At 52.7% G+C, this 16,075-nt stretch overlaps 1 protein-coding gene across 2 annotated transcripts in view; it reads right to left on the minus strand.

Moving 5' to 3' along the window:
- Positions 1–2,869: 2,869 nt before the first annotated feature.
- NEGR1 (neuronal growth regulator 1) overlaps positions 2,870–16,075 on the minus strand; it is a 189,211-nt gene continuing 176,005 nt past the window's right edge. For both annotated transcript variants that reach the window (XM_041398351.1, XM_041398352.1), the window contains one exon: positions 2,870–5,513. In XM_041398351.1, the coding sequence (XP_041254285.1) occupies positions 5,389–5,513 (125 nt within the window). In that variant the 3' untranslated portion in view covers positions 2,870–5,388. The remainder of the gene's footprint in view (positions 5,514–16,075) is intronic.

Raw genomic sequence — 16,075 nt, forward strand, 5'->3', positions numbered from 1 at the left:
TCTGAAAGCTTTGCCAGCCTAATGAACCGTGCTGCCTCCTGCAGAGCCCAAATTCCTGCCAGGACTGGCCTCATTAGTGGGGTGCAGCAGCTCCTGCCCGGCCCCACCTGAAGGGACACATCACAAATGCTGAGCACCTCTGCAAGGCTGCCCCTCCACCCAGAACTACCCCCCTTCGAGGAGGAAAGGCTGCTTTATATTAAAAAAGCCACAAAACAGAGGGAGGGGAGGCTGGCCCTGCCATCCCACCCTCAGCCACCCACTGGAAAACGAGGCTGCTGCTGCTCCATCTCGGCCTGGAGGGTTATTCTCACCCGGGGCTCACATTTAAGTGCCTGTCGTGGGGATTAATGGGAGCCTCTGACTCTAATGGGGCTGGGAGGGGGGCAAGCTGATGGTGCTGCACAGAAATCACAGGGTGTCGTGTGCCAGCTGTGCTGGGTTTGCTGAGAAATCCTAAAAGGAGGAACAGATTTCCCCCTCTGGATGCTGCCTGGAATGAAGATCATCACTGCAGGCAGCTTGTGAGCTGGGAAAGAAGAGGATGGGGATAATGAGTATTGCAGCACTTGGCTGATAAGGGGAGTTCCCGTGGCTGGAGCAGCTCTCTGCTGTCCCCTCCCTGTCCCCACTGCTGCAGAGGGGTCGTTTCTGCTGTCCCCGTGCTGGGCTGGGAACGTGGGGCCACTTTGGGCTGGGCTGCTGCTCCTGGAGGGTTCTGAGTTCCCTGTGGGAGAGCCCAGGCCCTGCTCTGCCCAGGTTTGTGCAGGGAGGGAGCCAAGGTGCCTGTCACACTCCCATCCCCAGGGGGGCTGTGGAATGAATTGGAGAAACCCTGGGAACAACTCTGGCAGTGGGGATGGGGGGATGATGGAGCCCAGAGCAGCACCTGGGACTGATCTGCACCCCCTGAGCCCCCAGGCAGAGACCCCAGGGCCTCTCCCAGCTCATCCCAGCCAGGGCAGAGCAGCTGGGGCGGGTGGGAGCTGCTCCTCCCCATCCCATAATGCGGATTTTCGTCGGGAGCGCTCCGTGTGCCCTGAAATATGAATGACTGAGAACTCAGCTTATGAGAGGTGGCAAATATGCTGATCTCCGCATTTTTTAACATGAGAATTTTCTAATAAAAAGGAGCCTTGGAGCTCTTCATGAATTAGGCATCAGGAGCCAGAGCAAACAGCGCTGAAGGTGCCCCGGTAAAGCCCTTGCTCACACAAAGCTCCGAGAGCAGGATTTGCTGAGAATCCCTTCCCCATCAGCCCCAGACCTCTGTGCCACTGCCTTGCCCTGCCTGTTTCCAGGTAGATTATGGACTTTTCTGGCTGCAGAACAAATCCCTGCCCTGCCCTCGGCGCTCAGGGCAGGAACACAAACCAGGAGCCAGCCCAGCGCGGCCACGTCCCTGTCCCACCACATCCCCCCTGCTCCCGGCCAAATCCAGAGCCAGCTCCTCCCTGCCCTGCCCTGCCAGCACTGATTCCTCTGCTCTCAATACTACTAAGGCAGAATGGAGAATTTTTAATTCCCGTTTTTTAATTTCCCTTTTTTTTTTGTCAACCTTTCCTCATTTCCCAGGACCCTTGTTGCTAGCTGCAGCATGCAGGAGGCTCTGGGTAGGTGGCCCCATTCCCACAGCCCTGTGGGACTGGGAAACACCCAGACCCCTCACTCTGCCCCAGCTCGGAGGGATTTGGGGGTGTGGGGGACATGGGAGAGGATGTGGCAGTTTCTGGTGGCACCACAGCCCTGCCAGCCCCACAGCAGACCCCACACTGCCGGTGCTGGAGTGCCAGGCTCAACTTCATCCTCTCCCCACTCCTCCTCACACGTGGCAGTTCATGCAAGGATTTTAAAACTATTGAAGATTCTTTTAAAAGAAATGCTTCCCCACCCTCCCCTTTCCTTTTTTTTTTCCTCCAAAGAAACACCCCCCTCCATGGCAGCTGTGAAATATGGATTATTTACCTCCAGACTGGGCACGAGGCTGATCCAGCCTTAGAAGTAAATGCATATTTAGTCTTTAAGGCATATTTATCCATGTAAATACATATTTTGGTATACACATTCTTCATAACACAGTTCTGTGGGCTCTGTGGAGGTTTTGGTAGCAGAACATTTGCCATTGTCTATTTTGAACACTTGCTCAGAAAATGTGCAAAAAAAGCAGCTGTCACTGGGATGGGTTTAACACTCCTGGATCTTAAAAACAGCATCGACTCTAAAAAAAAAACCTATTGAAAAGTTTAAAAAAAGCTGTCTGGCTCTGAAGGATCCTGCCAAGACACAAACCCTTGAGAAGCTGCGTTTGTTCCCGAGTTGTGAGACGCCTCAGCTGAGTGTGAGCTCGGTTCCAGGGCCAGCAGCCGTGTGACAGCAGTGTCACCGCTCACTCCGCGTGGGGACACAGCCCTGAGTCACTGCACCAGGAGTCCCCCCCGGCCTGGGGGCTCCAACGGGGCAGCAACCTGCTGGAAATCCTCAGCTAAACCTTTTCTTTTGGTGTTGGGAGGGTGGGAAGCCACAGAGGCAGACCCGACCAGGGAAGCAGAGAACAAAGCTGCGAACACTGCCCAAAGTGCCCCCACAAAGGAAGGGCTGGAGGCAGCCCCAGGCAGCCTCCCACCCTGCAGCCCCTGGGAATGGCTGTGGGCACTCTGGAGCCTGCTCTGGAGCGCAGATCCCAGCCCAGCTCACCTGAGCCAGGTGTGTCCCCTGACCCCTGCAGCTCCAGCCCTGCCCAAAGCCTGCAGAGCCTCTCAGCTCCGTGCCCCTCACACCCCAGCACGCTCCTGCCTCACAGGAGCACCCCTGGCACCCCGACACTGCTGCTGTTGTGGGCTTGGCCTTTTCTTTTCGGGCTTGACAAGTGTCCCCCCAAAGTGAAAAGCAAATGTGGGACAGGATCTCTCGTCCGTGCCACCCAGTGGCTCTCCCTGGTGCGAGTGCAAACATTCGACACTTCACCGCACGCTCCTTTTTTCACGTTTAATCAAGCTGCTGTTCATTCTATTCTGTTGCTGGAAAGATCAGGTTCCAAAGAGCAGGAATCACTGGAATGCAATGTATCACTGGAAAGCAGGGTTTGATCCAGCCACAGCATAGAAGCCTCTCCCAGTTTTACACACATGGGTTGGGTTATCCATGGCCTCGTTTTTCCCTTCATCAAACTGCACTGACACAAGACTTCCTGCAGCACCACTGTTTCTAGTGAATGGATTCTAAAATAGAGCACTTTAAAGCTGCAATACAAGAGAGATCGGGATATCGGGACTGATAAACTCACTTGAGGTGAGTTTGTACCCTTTCCTGGCAGAATGGGCTTGTTCATGTTATTCCAGGTTTTAAAAAATGCCACGTTTCTGAACACAGCAACTGCTTGGCACACGGCTGTAAATAATGAGAGAAATAATACAGTCTGTCACTGACCACATGCAGGGTGACCCAGGATGTTTTATTGCCATCTTTTGGACTGAGCATCTCTGTTTTCTCAGCAGGGACAGCAGAGGCACCACACCTCCTGGCTGCTGGCCTGGGACGCTCAGACTGAGCCCAGGGAGCTCCGGGTCCTCCCTGCTGCAAAAAGGGGATCTCGGGACTGCTGAGCATTCCCAGGGCCCAGCTGGGGCTGCTCGCTGCCAGCACCTGCCGTGAGCAGAAAAACTGGGGAACTGGGAGATGCCAGTCACCTGCTGGGGCTCAAACACAGCCTGGGAGTGATCACAGTGAAAGTGGTGCTGCCCCACCAAGGCCAGGCTGGAGGGGCTGGCAGCAGCCTGGGGGAGTGGAGCTGTCCCTGTCCCTGTCCCTGTCCCTGTCCCTGTCCCTGTCCCTGTCCCTGGCAGGGGTGGGATGGGCTGGGCCCTGAGGTCCCTCCCAACCCAACCCAGCCCAGCCCGGGATTCTGCGATAAGGATTTTGTTATTCCTGCTGTCAGTAGTTGTTGGTGAGCAGGTCAGGAGCTCTTGGGGTCACCAGGGGCTGCGGTGCCCAAGGGCTGCTGGCCAGGGCCACCCCAGGGGGTGGCACAGGTGGCAGTTCAGGTGGCACAGGTGCTGCCAGCAGCCGTGCGGGGCTGTGAAGGATACAGCACCATTGCACAGGATTCCTGGGCTGCTCCTTCAGGGTGTGCCAGCAGGGTCCCCTCCACGGGAAGGTGTCTGGGGGCAGGCAGGGACAGCCCTGGCCAGGGGAGCAGGTCCCCCAGCCCCACCTGCCCTGGTGGCCCTCCCAAGCACGGCCCTCAGCAGGAGCACCCAGGGATATGTGGAGATGGAAAATTGATACTCCAGGGATTTGCAGGTGTCTCATGGTTCAAAGCATCCTTTATCATTGCTAAATCAGCCAAACCAGTACAAAATTGAGTGCAAGAAAAATACCAATTCACGTTGGCTTTGCCAGCAATACAAAAGGGACGATCCTGACGTTTACAGCCAGGTGGGGATTTGGCTTTAGGGGAACATTCCGACATTCAAAAGGTGCCACAAAATCATTTGAGTTCTGTTTTCTAATGGGAAATGTCGTTTTTACAGAGGTCACCTACTGCTCGGTGGTGGTGGAGGGAGGGACAGGAAGGAGTTGGTGCTACCCTTGAGCTGAGCCCTGCCCTGGAGCAGCTCCCTGCAGGGCGAGAGGAGCCTTTCCTGGGAGCCCCACCAAGAGATCTCCTATGCTCAAAAGGATGCTCCAGCATTTCCCAGAACACATTCCAGACTGGTTGGAGAGGAAGAGGAAAGTCGTGTTTCATGAAGGCACAACCATGCTGAATTGGCAGGAAAGAGGGAAGAGAACAAAAGCAGTACTGCGCAACGCAGTTATAGTACAAGGCTCATTCTTGAAACCTGAATATCATGCTAGAAGAAAATCTAGATATGTGTAGTATTTTGAAGAAATATTTTGAAGGCAATATTATTTGATCTTTTTTTTTTTTTTTTTTACTCAAAAAAGAACGAATGTTTTTTGTGTAAGTTTGGATAGAATGCTAGTTGAGAAGGGAACTGAATGTTTGTATTGCAGCCTTAAAGAAGCACATTTTTACTGCAATATCCTTTTTTTGTAAACTACAGTCTGCGACTCAGCAGACCATGACTGAATGCTTCTGAAAACTTGTCGATTACAAACATGAAATCACAATTAATATCCTCTAAAAGTAATTTCAGAGTTCTCACGTCTTAAAAAAGGACAATGTGTACTGCTCCACAAGGTAATGCAGCTAATCAAAAAAAAAGGAGTCGAATTAAAGTATTTACATAATGAGCAATTCTACAGAAGGCGATCATCCCCATGTAAGCACTGATTATATCCCACGCCGCTTTTAACAACTCTACCAGATTGGATCCAGTCATCAGCACTTTCAGAGAATCCTTAAAAGCCTTTTATGGGTCTTTACATTTAGTGCAGAAGGATGTTCTTCAGGTAGAATATGCTGCTGAGGGAGGACAGCGTCAACACCAGGGACCAGCAGGAGAAGAGCACCTCGGCGTGCCCGGTGATCCCGTACTGGGCTGTGCTGGGAGCTGCAAGGCAAGCACAGGGCTCAGTGACCGTTCCCTCTCTCAGCCCCCCACATCCTCCCCTTCCAGGAGTCCCTCTCAGGCCAGCAGCAGGGGAGAGCAGAGCAGGCTGTGGGCACAACCCAGCCCTGCTGCCCACCCGCCCAGGGAACGGCCCCGCTTGCTCCGGAGCAGAAATTGTTTTTAAGGCAAGCACTTAGGAATGGGAGCGCTTCATTTTTAACCAGCTGAATAATCGATCCATTTTTAAGTTAGTGAGCGTGAAGATCTGCAGTGCAATCAATGAGAGGGGACTGGATTAAGCTCTTGTGGAAAACAGCCCATTTTCTGCCCAGCTCCAGAAGCCAGAGTCTGACAGTGGTGCTCAGCTGAAGACATGAATACTCATTTTGAAGAAATTGTATTTATTTGCTTACCACAAATTCTTTCTCAAATTCCTGGGTAAATGCACACAAAGTGCAGAGGGGAAACACAAGAAAGCAGTGCTGAGGAGCAAGGGAGGAGCTGGTCCCTGGGGCTGGGAATGTCCCAGCTGTGCCCCAGGGATGGACCTGGCAGAAACCCTGCCCTTGACAGGACAGGGGAACGGCCTTAAGCTGGATGAGAGTTGATTTAGATGGGATATTGGGAATGAGGAATTGTTCCTGGCAGGGTGGGCAGCCCTGGCACAGGTGCCCAGAGCAGCCCCTGGATCCCTGGCAGTGCCCAAGGCCAGGCTGGACACTGGGGCTGGAGCACCTGGGACAGTGGCAGTGTCCCTGCCAGGGCAGGGTGGCACTGGGTGGCTCTGAAGTCCCTCCCAACCCAAACCATGCCAGGACTCTGTGAAACCCATGGGTTTGCTCTTGGAAAGCCACAGGCAGCCGGGAGCTCCAGGAGCTGCTCCCTCACCTGCACCAAACCCTGTTTGCTCTCCCAGGATGCAGCCTCCCCATCCCAAGCCTTGTTCAGCCCAAATCCTGGATCAAATCCAAATCACCAACGTCCTTTGGTTTCTGTACAGACCCCTGCAGCTCCACTTGCGGTCTGTGACATTTCACTTGGCGCAGAGAATGTGACACAACCCAAAATCCTCTTTTCCCCCATGCAGAAGGGTTCAGGTAATAAACCCAAAACAAAACAAGACTGAACTTGGTTTTTAAAGCTTAGTTTAGTGACTGATGACTGTGACTAACTGCAGGCCAGGGCACTTCCTCTCCTCTCATTACAAAAGGACTTTCTGTGCTAAGTCAGGATGACAAATCAACCTTTAATTTATTACCAGGGCTGGGTGAGGAAGCTGAAGCATAACACAGGTGCTATTTCATTTTACGGTATGAAGAGAGTTTCCCCAACTTAAGGATAATTTGAACTACAGTAGCTATAAAAGCGAGTGGAAAATTATGTAAATCTGATTTCCTGCATATGAACCAGCTCTGTCTTTCCAGGGCTTATTAAATCATACCTGGATTGTTTCTGCACAAAGGCAAGAGGGGAGTTAATGGGGGGAAAATGCACTGACTTGGGAGATAATAGAAAAGTTACAGTTCCCAAAGCTGCCTAAGCAGGAGAATTGGATGGAAAAGGAACCTGGAGGAGAAGTAAACCTGGAGAAGCTTAATTATCAATTATGATGTCACACGAGGCCTGCTGGATGACACATAGTTTAAAATATTGGGCTAGACTCTTAAAAATTCTTAAAAATTAATAATCTCCTGCAGACTTTTTCTTCACCCCCTCAGATTTTTGATTAATTTTTCCTGTGGCTCCCTGAATTCTTTGCTGGCCAAGCAAAACGCTGTTGTGGATATTAATAAAATTTCGTAGCTTTGTGCTGATGGATAAACTTTAAAAATAAACACACCTTTAAAATTTAAAGACTCTTAGCATTGTCTGCTCAGTCCTTGATCTACCCTGAGTAATTGTTTTGGTAAGGACTGAGCAGTCCTTGCTTTCCTGTGCAATGCCATGCAAGGTCACTTTGGTCTTGGACTTGGTGATTTTCAAAGCACTTTTGGATGGTTCTCTGTGTCAGACTAAGCCCTCAGTTTAGGGAAAAAAGAAAAGGTTAGATGTTTGGGAGCAGCATAAACCAGCTGCCTTTTTTTCCCCCACTGAAATATTACCATGCCATTGTTTCACACACACACACACACACACACACACACACACACACACACACATGAGCTCCCAGTCTTAATGTTTATGCAGGGAGGTAATGGTGGAGGAATGTGTGCTCAGGCTTTAAATAAAAGCTGGGATTATTTGAGTCTGTGGTTACACCCTGGGCACTTCCACAGCCCATCCCCAGTGTGGCACAGAGCTGATTTCAGAGGGCTTGGGTGCCCAGAGTGGGGAGGAGAGCTGTGTCCAGGGAGGGTCAGGATGGACTTGAGGGGTTTCTGCAGGGAAGGGCTGCCCAGCCCTGGCACAGCTGCCCAGGGAGGTTTTGTTCCCCATGCCAGGGGCATCTCAAAGCCCCGTGGGTGTGACACTCGGGCACACAGCTCAGGGGTGGCCCTGGCAGTGCTGGGCATGCTTGGACTCCATGGCCTGGCAGGGCTTTTCCAACCCAAACGATTCCATAACTTTATGATCTGGTGCTGCAAATTCCCTTCAGAGCCCGGGGAGTGACACCTTGAAATGCCTGAAAAGAAAGTGAATTTCCATCTAGGAAAAGACTAAAACGAGCTCCACGAGCAGCCTGATGTCTGAAATACCAAATGACCCAGGATTTGGAAGACACAATGAGTTTAAAATGTCAGCTGCAGCCACTGGGGGGTAATAATTTACTTTTGTGCTGCTGGGTGAGTCAGATTTTGCTCAGAGCCAGAGTGGCTGCATCCCTCTGGGAAAGGGACAGGGGACACACTCAGAGCATCCCCGGAGGCTGGGAAGGGACCCACAGGGCTGGGGGTGGAAATTGAGGTCGGGGGGTCCTTAAATGTCCCCTCAGGGCAAGGAGAAATCCCTGCCTGGGCCGTGGCACTGCCCCAGTGCCAGGCACACCTCGGGTGCCCACGTGCCTTTGTAAGCTCTCCTTCCTTCCTTCCAATTTAGGGATTATTGGACCTAATCCCAATGTTTTACACCAGCCAGCACTTGTGGAAATATTTAAGACACCCTTAGCACAGATAGGATTATATTCAGACATCTCTCCTGGTGCTGAATAGAAAGGAACAAAGTAATATTATATCAGTATCTCTAATTAATACAAGAGATTAGGAGAAGTGCTATGCTGGAACACACAAACCAGCATTTCCTAGCACCAAGGGCTGCATTAACCAGAAATAATTATAAGCTTTAATGCTGATGCTGTGTAGACAAAAGCAGAGACCCCTTTAGGTTGTCTGAATAAGCAAGACTAATTCTGTTAAATGGATTATGCAGGGAGATGTTAATAAGCATTTCATTTAACCATATTCAGGTTAATCATTTACCAAAGGAAAGCCTTAATAAATTGGATTTTTTGGTGCGACATTTAAAACATACAGAGAAGGAAGGAATAAACTAACTCAAGGTCAGAGCAGTAAGGCAGAAAAGAAGGATGAGGAAGGCTAGGCTGTCAAATAACGTTCTTTTAAAAGAAAAGATGGGGAGATAATGGGCCTCAGAAGGCTCGGCGAGGCCTAAGGATAACATCTCTACATTCTGTTCCACTTGAAGCTGCTGGAGGATTTATGGCCGTGGAGGAGCAGGTCGACAGTCTGCAAAAGACTCTGTTAGGGAGCAGCAGTGGTGATGGGCAGGGGGTGCCTGCAGAGTCTGGAACCAGCTCCTCTGCCCGGGGGAAGAGGCAGCAGGAGAACCCTCCCTGGGGGCCAGGGCAAAGCTTGGCCTGGGGAGAACAAAACCTGCAAGTCTTGTCCGAAAATGGATCAGGGGTTGTGTTTAGTCCCATGCAAATGCAATCATGCTGGGGATGAGCGCCCAGCAGGAGCTGCTCTGGGTGGGAGAGGCCGCAGAGAAGGTGAATGGATCACTGCAGTGGGAGCTGGGTGGAGGCTGGGCCAAGCAGAGCTTTGGCACCATGGCAGCACCTGGAGAAGGCTGCGGGTTCCAGAAGGGTGGAAATGCCTTTGGAGCAGGCGTGTAGGCACGGCAGGTTCTCTCCAGCCCTGGCCTGGTTTAAAACATCCCTCCTGGGCTGGGCTCAGCTCTGGGGCGTCCCCAGCCGTGGATCAGCCCTGGGTCAGCTGTGGGTCAGTTCTGGGTCAGCTGTGGGTCAGTTCTGGGTCAGTTCTGGGTCAGTTCTGGATTAGCTCTAGGTCAGTTCTGGGTCAGTTCTGGGTCAGCTCTGGATCAGCTCTGGGTCAGTTCTTGGTCAGTCAGCTGTGGGTCAGTTCTGGGTCAGTTCTGGGTCAGTTCTGGATTAGCTCTAGGTCAGTTCTGGGTCAGTTCTGGGTCAGCTCTGGATCAGCTCTGGGTCAGTTCTTGGTCAGTTCTGGGCCCCTAAGGACAAGAAGGACCCTGAGGGGCTGGAGCGTGTCCAGGGCAGGGAATGGAGCTGGGAAGGGGCTGGAGAATCCCTGGGGGAGCTGGGAAGGGGCTGGAGAATCCCTGAGGAGCTGGGAAGGGGCTCAGCCTGGAGCACAGGAGGCTCAGGGGGCCCTTGTGGCTCTGCACAGCTCCTGCCAGGAGGGGACAGCCGGGGGGTCGGGCTGTGCTCCAGGAACAGGGACAGGAGCAGAGGGAACGGCCCCAGGCTGGGCCAGTGGGGATCAGGGTGGATTTTGGGAATATTCCTTCCTGGAAAGGTTCTCCAGCCCTGGCACAGCTGCCCAGGGCAGGGCTGGAAGCCGCAGGGACAGGGATTGTGGCAGCAGTGTGAGCCTGCCCATCCCCAGCACCCTCTCCAGGAGCTGTCCCAGCCCAGGGCACAGACTAGGCTCAGCCCATCCCTGGCTCGTGGGGCTGCAGCCAAATCTTGCTTTTCTGTATTATCTGTCAAGAAGAGCTCAGCACTGCTCAGACAAATCTCTGAGAAAATCCTTGAGGAAGGACACGGAATATTGCAGGAGCTGTCCAAGAGCTGACTCTGCCCATGGATAAGCCAGAGCTGGGGAGGATAAAGCTGGGAAGTGCCAGGTGCTTAACAGAGGGGCTTTATCATCCTCTGGGATGGGAGTGTTGGCAGAAAGATTCAGGAGATGAGCCCCAGAAGAGTGATGGGGTTGATAAGAGAGGGGTGTTATCAGGCCCTGTTCATCAGCACTCACACAGGGCTGCTGGCAGGGCAGGAGCTAGGAAATGAAATGCTGATTTGTCCTTATTTCAAATTTAAATGAACAAAAAAGCATTTTGTGTGTCTTAAAATGAGAAAACAAGGACTAAAATATGATTGCTAGAACTGCAGAAGCAAAAATCAACTGTTTGTTGTGCCAAAATCTGAAAGCTTAGTAATTTAAACTCTTGGGACGTGCCACCAGCAATGACTTAAAGTGAAATATTATCCCAGCCTGTGTTTGTGTATGCACAGAAAATGAGACAGAAGCATTTCCTGTTCCAGTCATGAAGACCCCAGCTGGGATGTGCCCTGTGTCCAATGCAAAACTGATCCTGCTGCTGATTTTGGCTGAGGTAGAATATAAAATATGATATTTACAGGCTGAACAAAAGAGTCAAGCCATGAACCCATGGTAGCCATGGCCACCAGCCATGGAATCCCGAACTGTGGGGCTCTTTGCCTGGGAACTGGGGTTCCCTGGCTCCGGGAGCCCTGGCCCGAGGAGGCAGAAGGAGACTCACGTCCCCTGCCTGCCCTCCACAGCAGCCAGAGTCACCTTTCCCCACAAATACCTCATGCTAAATTCTGTAAACAGCCACAGACTCGTTTCAGACTGCTAAAAATGCACCCAGCCCTGGAGATTGTGAGGCTGGTGTGGTCAAACCAGAGCTGTTCCACAGCGGGCTGGGAGGAGGCTCAGGGGGGACACAAGGGGCTGGGGGTCTCAAATAACCCTCTGGAACAAAGCATTTCCCCAGCCAGCAACTGCTCAGGAGCCCTGAGTGGTTCCTCACTCGCTGGTGCCTAAAAATCCCTGCAGCTCCTGGTCCTGCTGTGGGTCCTGCTCAGTCATGGGGAGGAGAAGGATCCAGGGAGAGCTCCAGGAGAGCTGGAGAGGGACTGGGGACAGGGATGGAGGGACAGGACACAGGGAATGGCTCCCACTGCCGGGGGCAGGGATGGATGGGATACTGGGAATTGGGAATTGTTCCTGGCAGGGTGGGCAGGGGCTGGGCTGGAATTCCCAGAGCAGCTGTGGCTGCCCCTGGATCCCTGGCAGTGCCCAAGGCCAGGCTGGACATTGGGGCTGGAGCACCTGGGACAGTGGGAGGTGTCCCTGCCAGGGCAGGGGTGGCACTGGGTGATCCCTACAGCCCCTCCCAAGCCAAAGCATTCCAGGACCCTGTGAATGTGCCTGGAGTCCCAGGATCAGAGCAGTGGTGCTGCTCTGACAGGGCAGGACAGTGACAGCTCCAGAAACACCCCCCATTTCCAGCCTCACAGGTGTGCCTTGAGTGGAGTTCCACTGAGACAGAGATAAACGTGGTGGTATCAAAGAGAAGCACCTTCCCTGAAATACTGCAGGGAACAGAGTCCCTGTGATGGCTGGATGGGATGAATGAAGCACGGAGAGCTCGGAGTGGAACAGGATGAAATAGCACAGCGCTGATGGACTCGGATTCTGCTGCGAGGAACACTGCACAATCCCGAGAAGTATTTATGAGGAAAATTACTGTGGGGGAACAGAATGAGATTTGGCTTTATATATCATCCTTTATACTGGAGTCGTGTCCCATTTCTCTGTGTGGCTGAGGAGTGCAGTCGTGTTGGGAAAGTGGAACAGCCCTGAGGAGCCCTGGAGTGACGGATGGGAACAGCCCTGAGGAGTGAGCTGGCTGGGACAGACAGAGATCTGGATCCCTGGGGGGACCCGTGCTGAACGGGGTCACCCCCTCACCCCCTTCAACCAGCAAAGGAGATGCAGAAAGCAGCCAAGGGAGCAGGGCCTCGATGGCTCTGGGCAGCAGGAGCACACCTTGTCACCCACGGTCCCAAACCCTGGCCTCTGTGCCTTCCTGCACTGCCCAAATTCTCCTGGAGCAGCCCTGGCAGGCTTGGGAATGTGCCTGTTCCCTGGGAGCATGGGCAGTGCCAGCACCCTCCGGGGAAGAAGCTTTCCTGCTCTCCAGCCCCAAAGGATGAGATGCTGAGTAAGGCTCAGCCTGTCCCTCCCCTTGGAAGAACCCTCCAGGTTTACTGCTCTTGGCACCTCAGGGCAAAGCAGACCACGCATCCAGCCTGCATTTCTGAGCCTAAACCCTGTTGTCTTGTCTGGAAGAAGTGGAATAGCAGCAACAGTTGAGGGGAGCAGCCCCTGAAGGATCCCTGGAAGGGAGCAGGCCAGTCCTGTGTTATTTCAGGGCTCTGTGCAGCCCCCCGCTCACACAGCTGCCTTGGGATGGGACTCCATCCTCCCCCATATCCACCCTGATTTTGGGTTCATCTGCAGCAAACCCAACCTTGTTCAGCCTGAAGTTAAATGGAAACCAAGCCTGACGCTGGGTCCTGCCTGGGAACCCAAAATTAAACAGGAAAGCAGCTCAGGATCCTCCACTGGATGTGGCAAACACAGCTTTGGTTAAGGGGACATTGAGAATAAACCATGAAAGTGCCAGAGAAAGCACTGGGAGAAGCAAGCTGCTCATCCCCATCCCCATCCCCATTCCCATTCCCACTCCCTTTCCCCCATCCCTGTGTCCCAGGCCAGGAGGTCTGGCAAGGTTCCTCAGGGAAGGATCAGGAAGAGCCAGGCAGCACTGGGGCTCTCCACAAGGGATGTTCCCACACCAGGGGATGGGGAAGCTTTGGAGGCACCTGCCAGGGCTCCAGCTGGATAAATCCCCCACTGCCACGTGGGGTGAGCAGCACAGCCATGCAGGGAAAACCTGGACTGCTGGGAAGCTCAGGTTCTTCAGGCATCATTCTGGCAGCCTACAATAACTGCTTCCCTGACAATGTGGCTCTCATTTGTAAGTGTCACGCTGGAGACAAGGAAAAGCTTTTCAATGTGACAGAAAAATTTGACTTGGGAGCTAATTACTTTAATTTGAGAGAATTTTTGGCTCATCTGCATGCTTGACAATTATTTACAACTTACATTGGTAATTAGAGGTTGGGTCTTGTGCTGAAATATCGCAAATGGCTTTGGAGACATTTGCTGATCCTCCTAACTTTGAGAGGAAATGAATTTATTAGTAGTTAATATGTAAAATATTTGTACTTCTGACCTTTTGTTAAACATTCTTCCTATATTTTAAATGATTGGTTGTCAGAGCCATTTTTCTCCAAGTGACGTGTGACATTGTAAATAAGCTCTTGAATTAAGCAGCACATTAAATCTCCGTGTTCAGTGGCAATCTTTGATAGTTCTCATATATCAGGAAGGCTTTGTTGGTTCTGCTGTGTTGAGGCAATGTCATACAGCAGCGTGAATGATAATTTTTACACTGAGCTTTCCAGTTTCTGCACGGTTTCCGCATCATTCTTGTGCTCTTGACAAAGGATGTGGAGCTAAGCAGGTTGGAACATGATTTCTCTCCCTTTCTGGGTGTATGAGGAAGGAAATTTTTGGCTGGAAGTGCTGGTAGCCTTTCAGCAAATCTACCACTGAGGTGGCTGGCAGATGATTTCTAAGATGTGGGGTTTATTCAGATTTCTGTTGATTTTCTTAAGCATTTCTGGTGGGTTCCTCTTGGTCACATCCCTACGTAGTGCATGTATTCCTCTCTTTCTACAGGAATTGAAAACCCCATAAGCCATGGAAATACATTCCCAAACTGTGCCCATGTAGCCAAGGAATTGATCACCAACAGTGTTTTGATTAGGAGAAGGTGGTGGATGAAATAAACAGCCAAGTCCAACTGTTTGCTGATTCCAGAAGTTACAGGGGCACCTTGAATCCTGACAGCCTTGGGGCAGGCTCGGGGTGGGTACAGCAGGAATTTCCCCATGGAAAGGGTGATGTCTCAGCTTGTGCACAGCAGGAATTTCCCCATGGAAAGGGTGATGTCTCAGGGTGGGCACAGCAGGCATTTCCCCATGGAAAGGGTGATGTCTCAGGGTGGGCACAGCAGGCATTTCCCCATGGAAAGGGTGCTCAGGCACTGGAACTGCCTGGGGAGGTTTGGATGCCCATCCCTGGAGGTGCCCAGGGAATCCCTGGAGGTGGCACTCAGAGCTCTGGGCTGGGGATGGGTCAGGGACTGCACTCGGTGATCTGGGGGGGTTTTCCAACCCCCTGGATTTGGGATTGAGTGGCTGAGAGCTGTGCCAGCTCCCAGGTCCAGCTCAAACTGAAGGGCACAGGGAATGTCCCCTCCATTCTGGGGTCCACTGAACTCCCCCAGAGCCATTTCTGCAGAGCCCCAGCCCTGTCTGGGCACAGCAGCCGCCCTGGCAGCTCCCACAGCAGCAGCCCAGGCTGTGGCCACCCTTCCCTGGCTGCAGCTGAGCCCCTCGTGAGGGATGATTGCAATTTCCAGGGGCTGTGTGTGCAGGGAACAAACATCACTCACGGCAGGCTGAGCTATTTGCTCTTCAGAGCCAGGAGCGTTTGTCTCCAGCCCTTGACGTGACATTAACTATTCATGGAGCTCCAGAGCGTTCAAACACTGCCCCAGCGAAATTGTTGCTACTTTTCAACTTGATTGAGACCTTCCCCGAGCCAGGCTGGGCTGCAGCCAGCACGGGGCTGTCCTCGTGTCAGGAACACCAGAGTGTCCTGGTGCTCAGGAATGCCAGAGTGACCAGGTGCTCAGGAATGCCAGAGTGACCAGGGGCTCAGGAATGCCAGAGTGACCAGGTGCTCAGGAATGCCAGAGTGACCAGGTGCTCAGCAATGCCAGAGTGACCAGGCACTCAGGAATGCCAGTGTCCTGGTGCTCAGGAATGCCAGAGTGACCAGGTGCTCAGGAACACCAGAGTGTCCTGGTGCTCAGGAATGCCAGAGTGACCAGGGGCTCAGGAATGCCAGTGTCCTGGTGCTCAGGAACACCAGAGTGACCAGGTGCTCAGGAACACCAGAGTGTCCTGGTGCTCAGGAATGCCAGAGTGACCAGGGGCTCAGGAATGCCAGTGTCCTGGTGCTCAGGAACACCAGAGTGACCAGGTGCTCAGGAACACCAGAGTGTCCTGGTGCTCAGGAATGCCAGAGTGACCAGGGGCTCAGGAATGCCAGTGTCCTGGTGCTCAGGAACACCAGAGTGACCAGGTGCTCAGGAACACCAGAGTGTCCTGGTGCTCAGGAATGCCAGAGTGACCAGGGGCTCAGGAATGCCAGTGTCCTGGTGCTCAGGAACACCAGAGTGACCAGGTGCTCAGGAACACCAGAGTGTCCTGGTGCTCAGGAATGCCAGAGTGACCAGGGGCTCAGGAATGCCAGTGTCCTGGTGCTCAGGAACACCAGAGTGACCAGGTGCTCAGGAACACCAGAGTGTCCTGGTGCTCAGGAATGCCAGAGTGACCAGGGGCTCAGGAATGCCAGTGTCCTGGTGCTCAGGAACACCAGAGTGACCAGGTG

The sequence above is a fragment of the Onychostruthus taczanowskii genome, unplaced genomic scaffold (assembly GCF_017590055.1).
Source record: "Onychostruthus taczanowskii isolate IOZ18803 unplaced genomic scaffold, ASM1759005v1 scaffold144, whole genome shotgun sequence".
Taxonomy (NCBI): Eukaryota; Metazoa; Chordata; class Aves; order Passeriformes; family Passeridae; genus Onychostruthus; species Onychostruthus taczanowskii.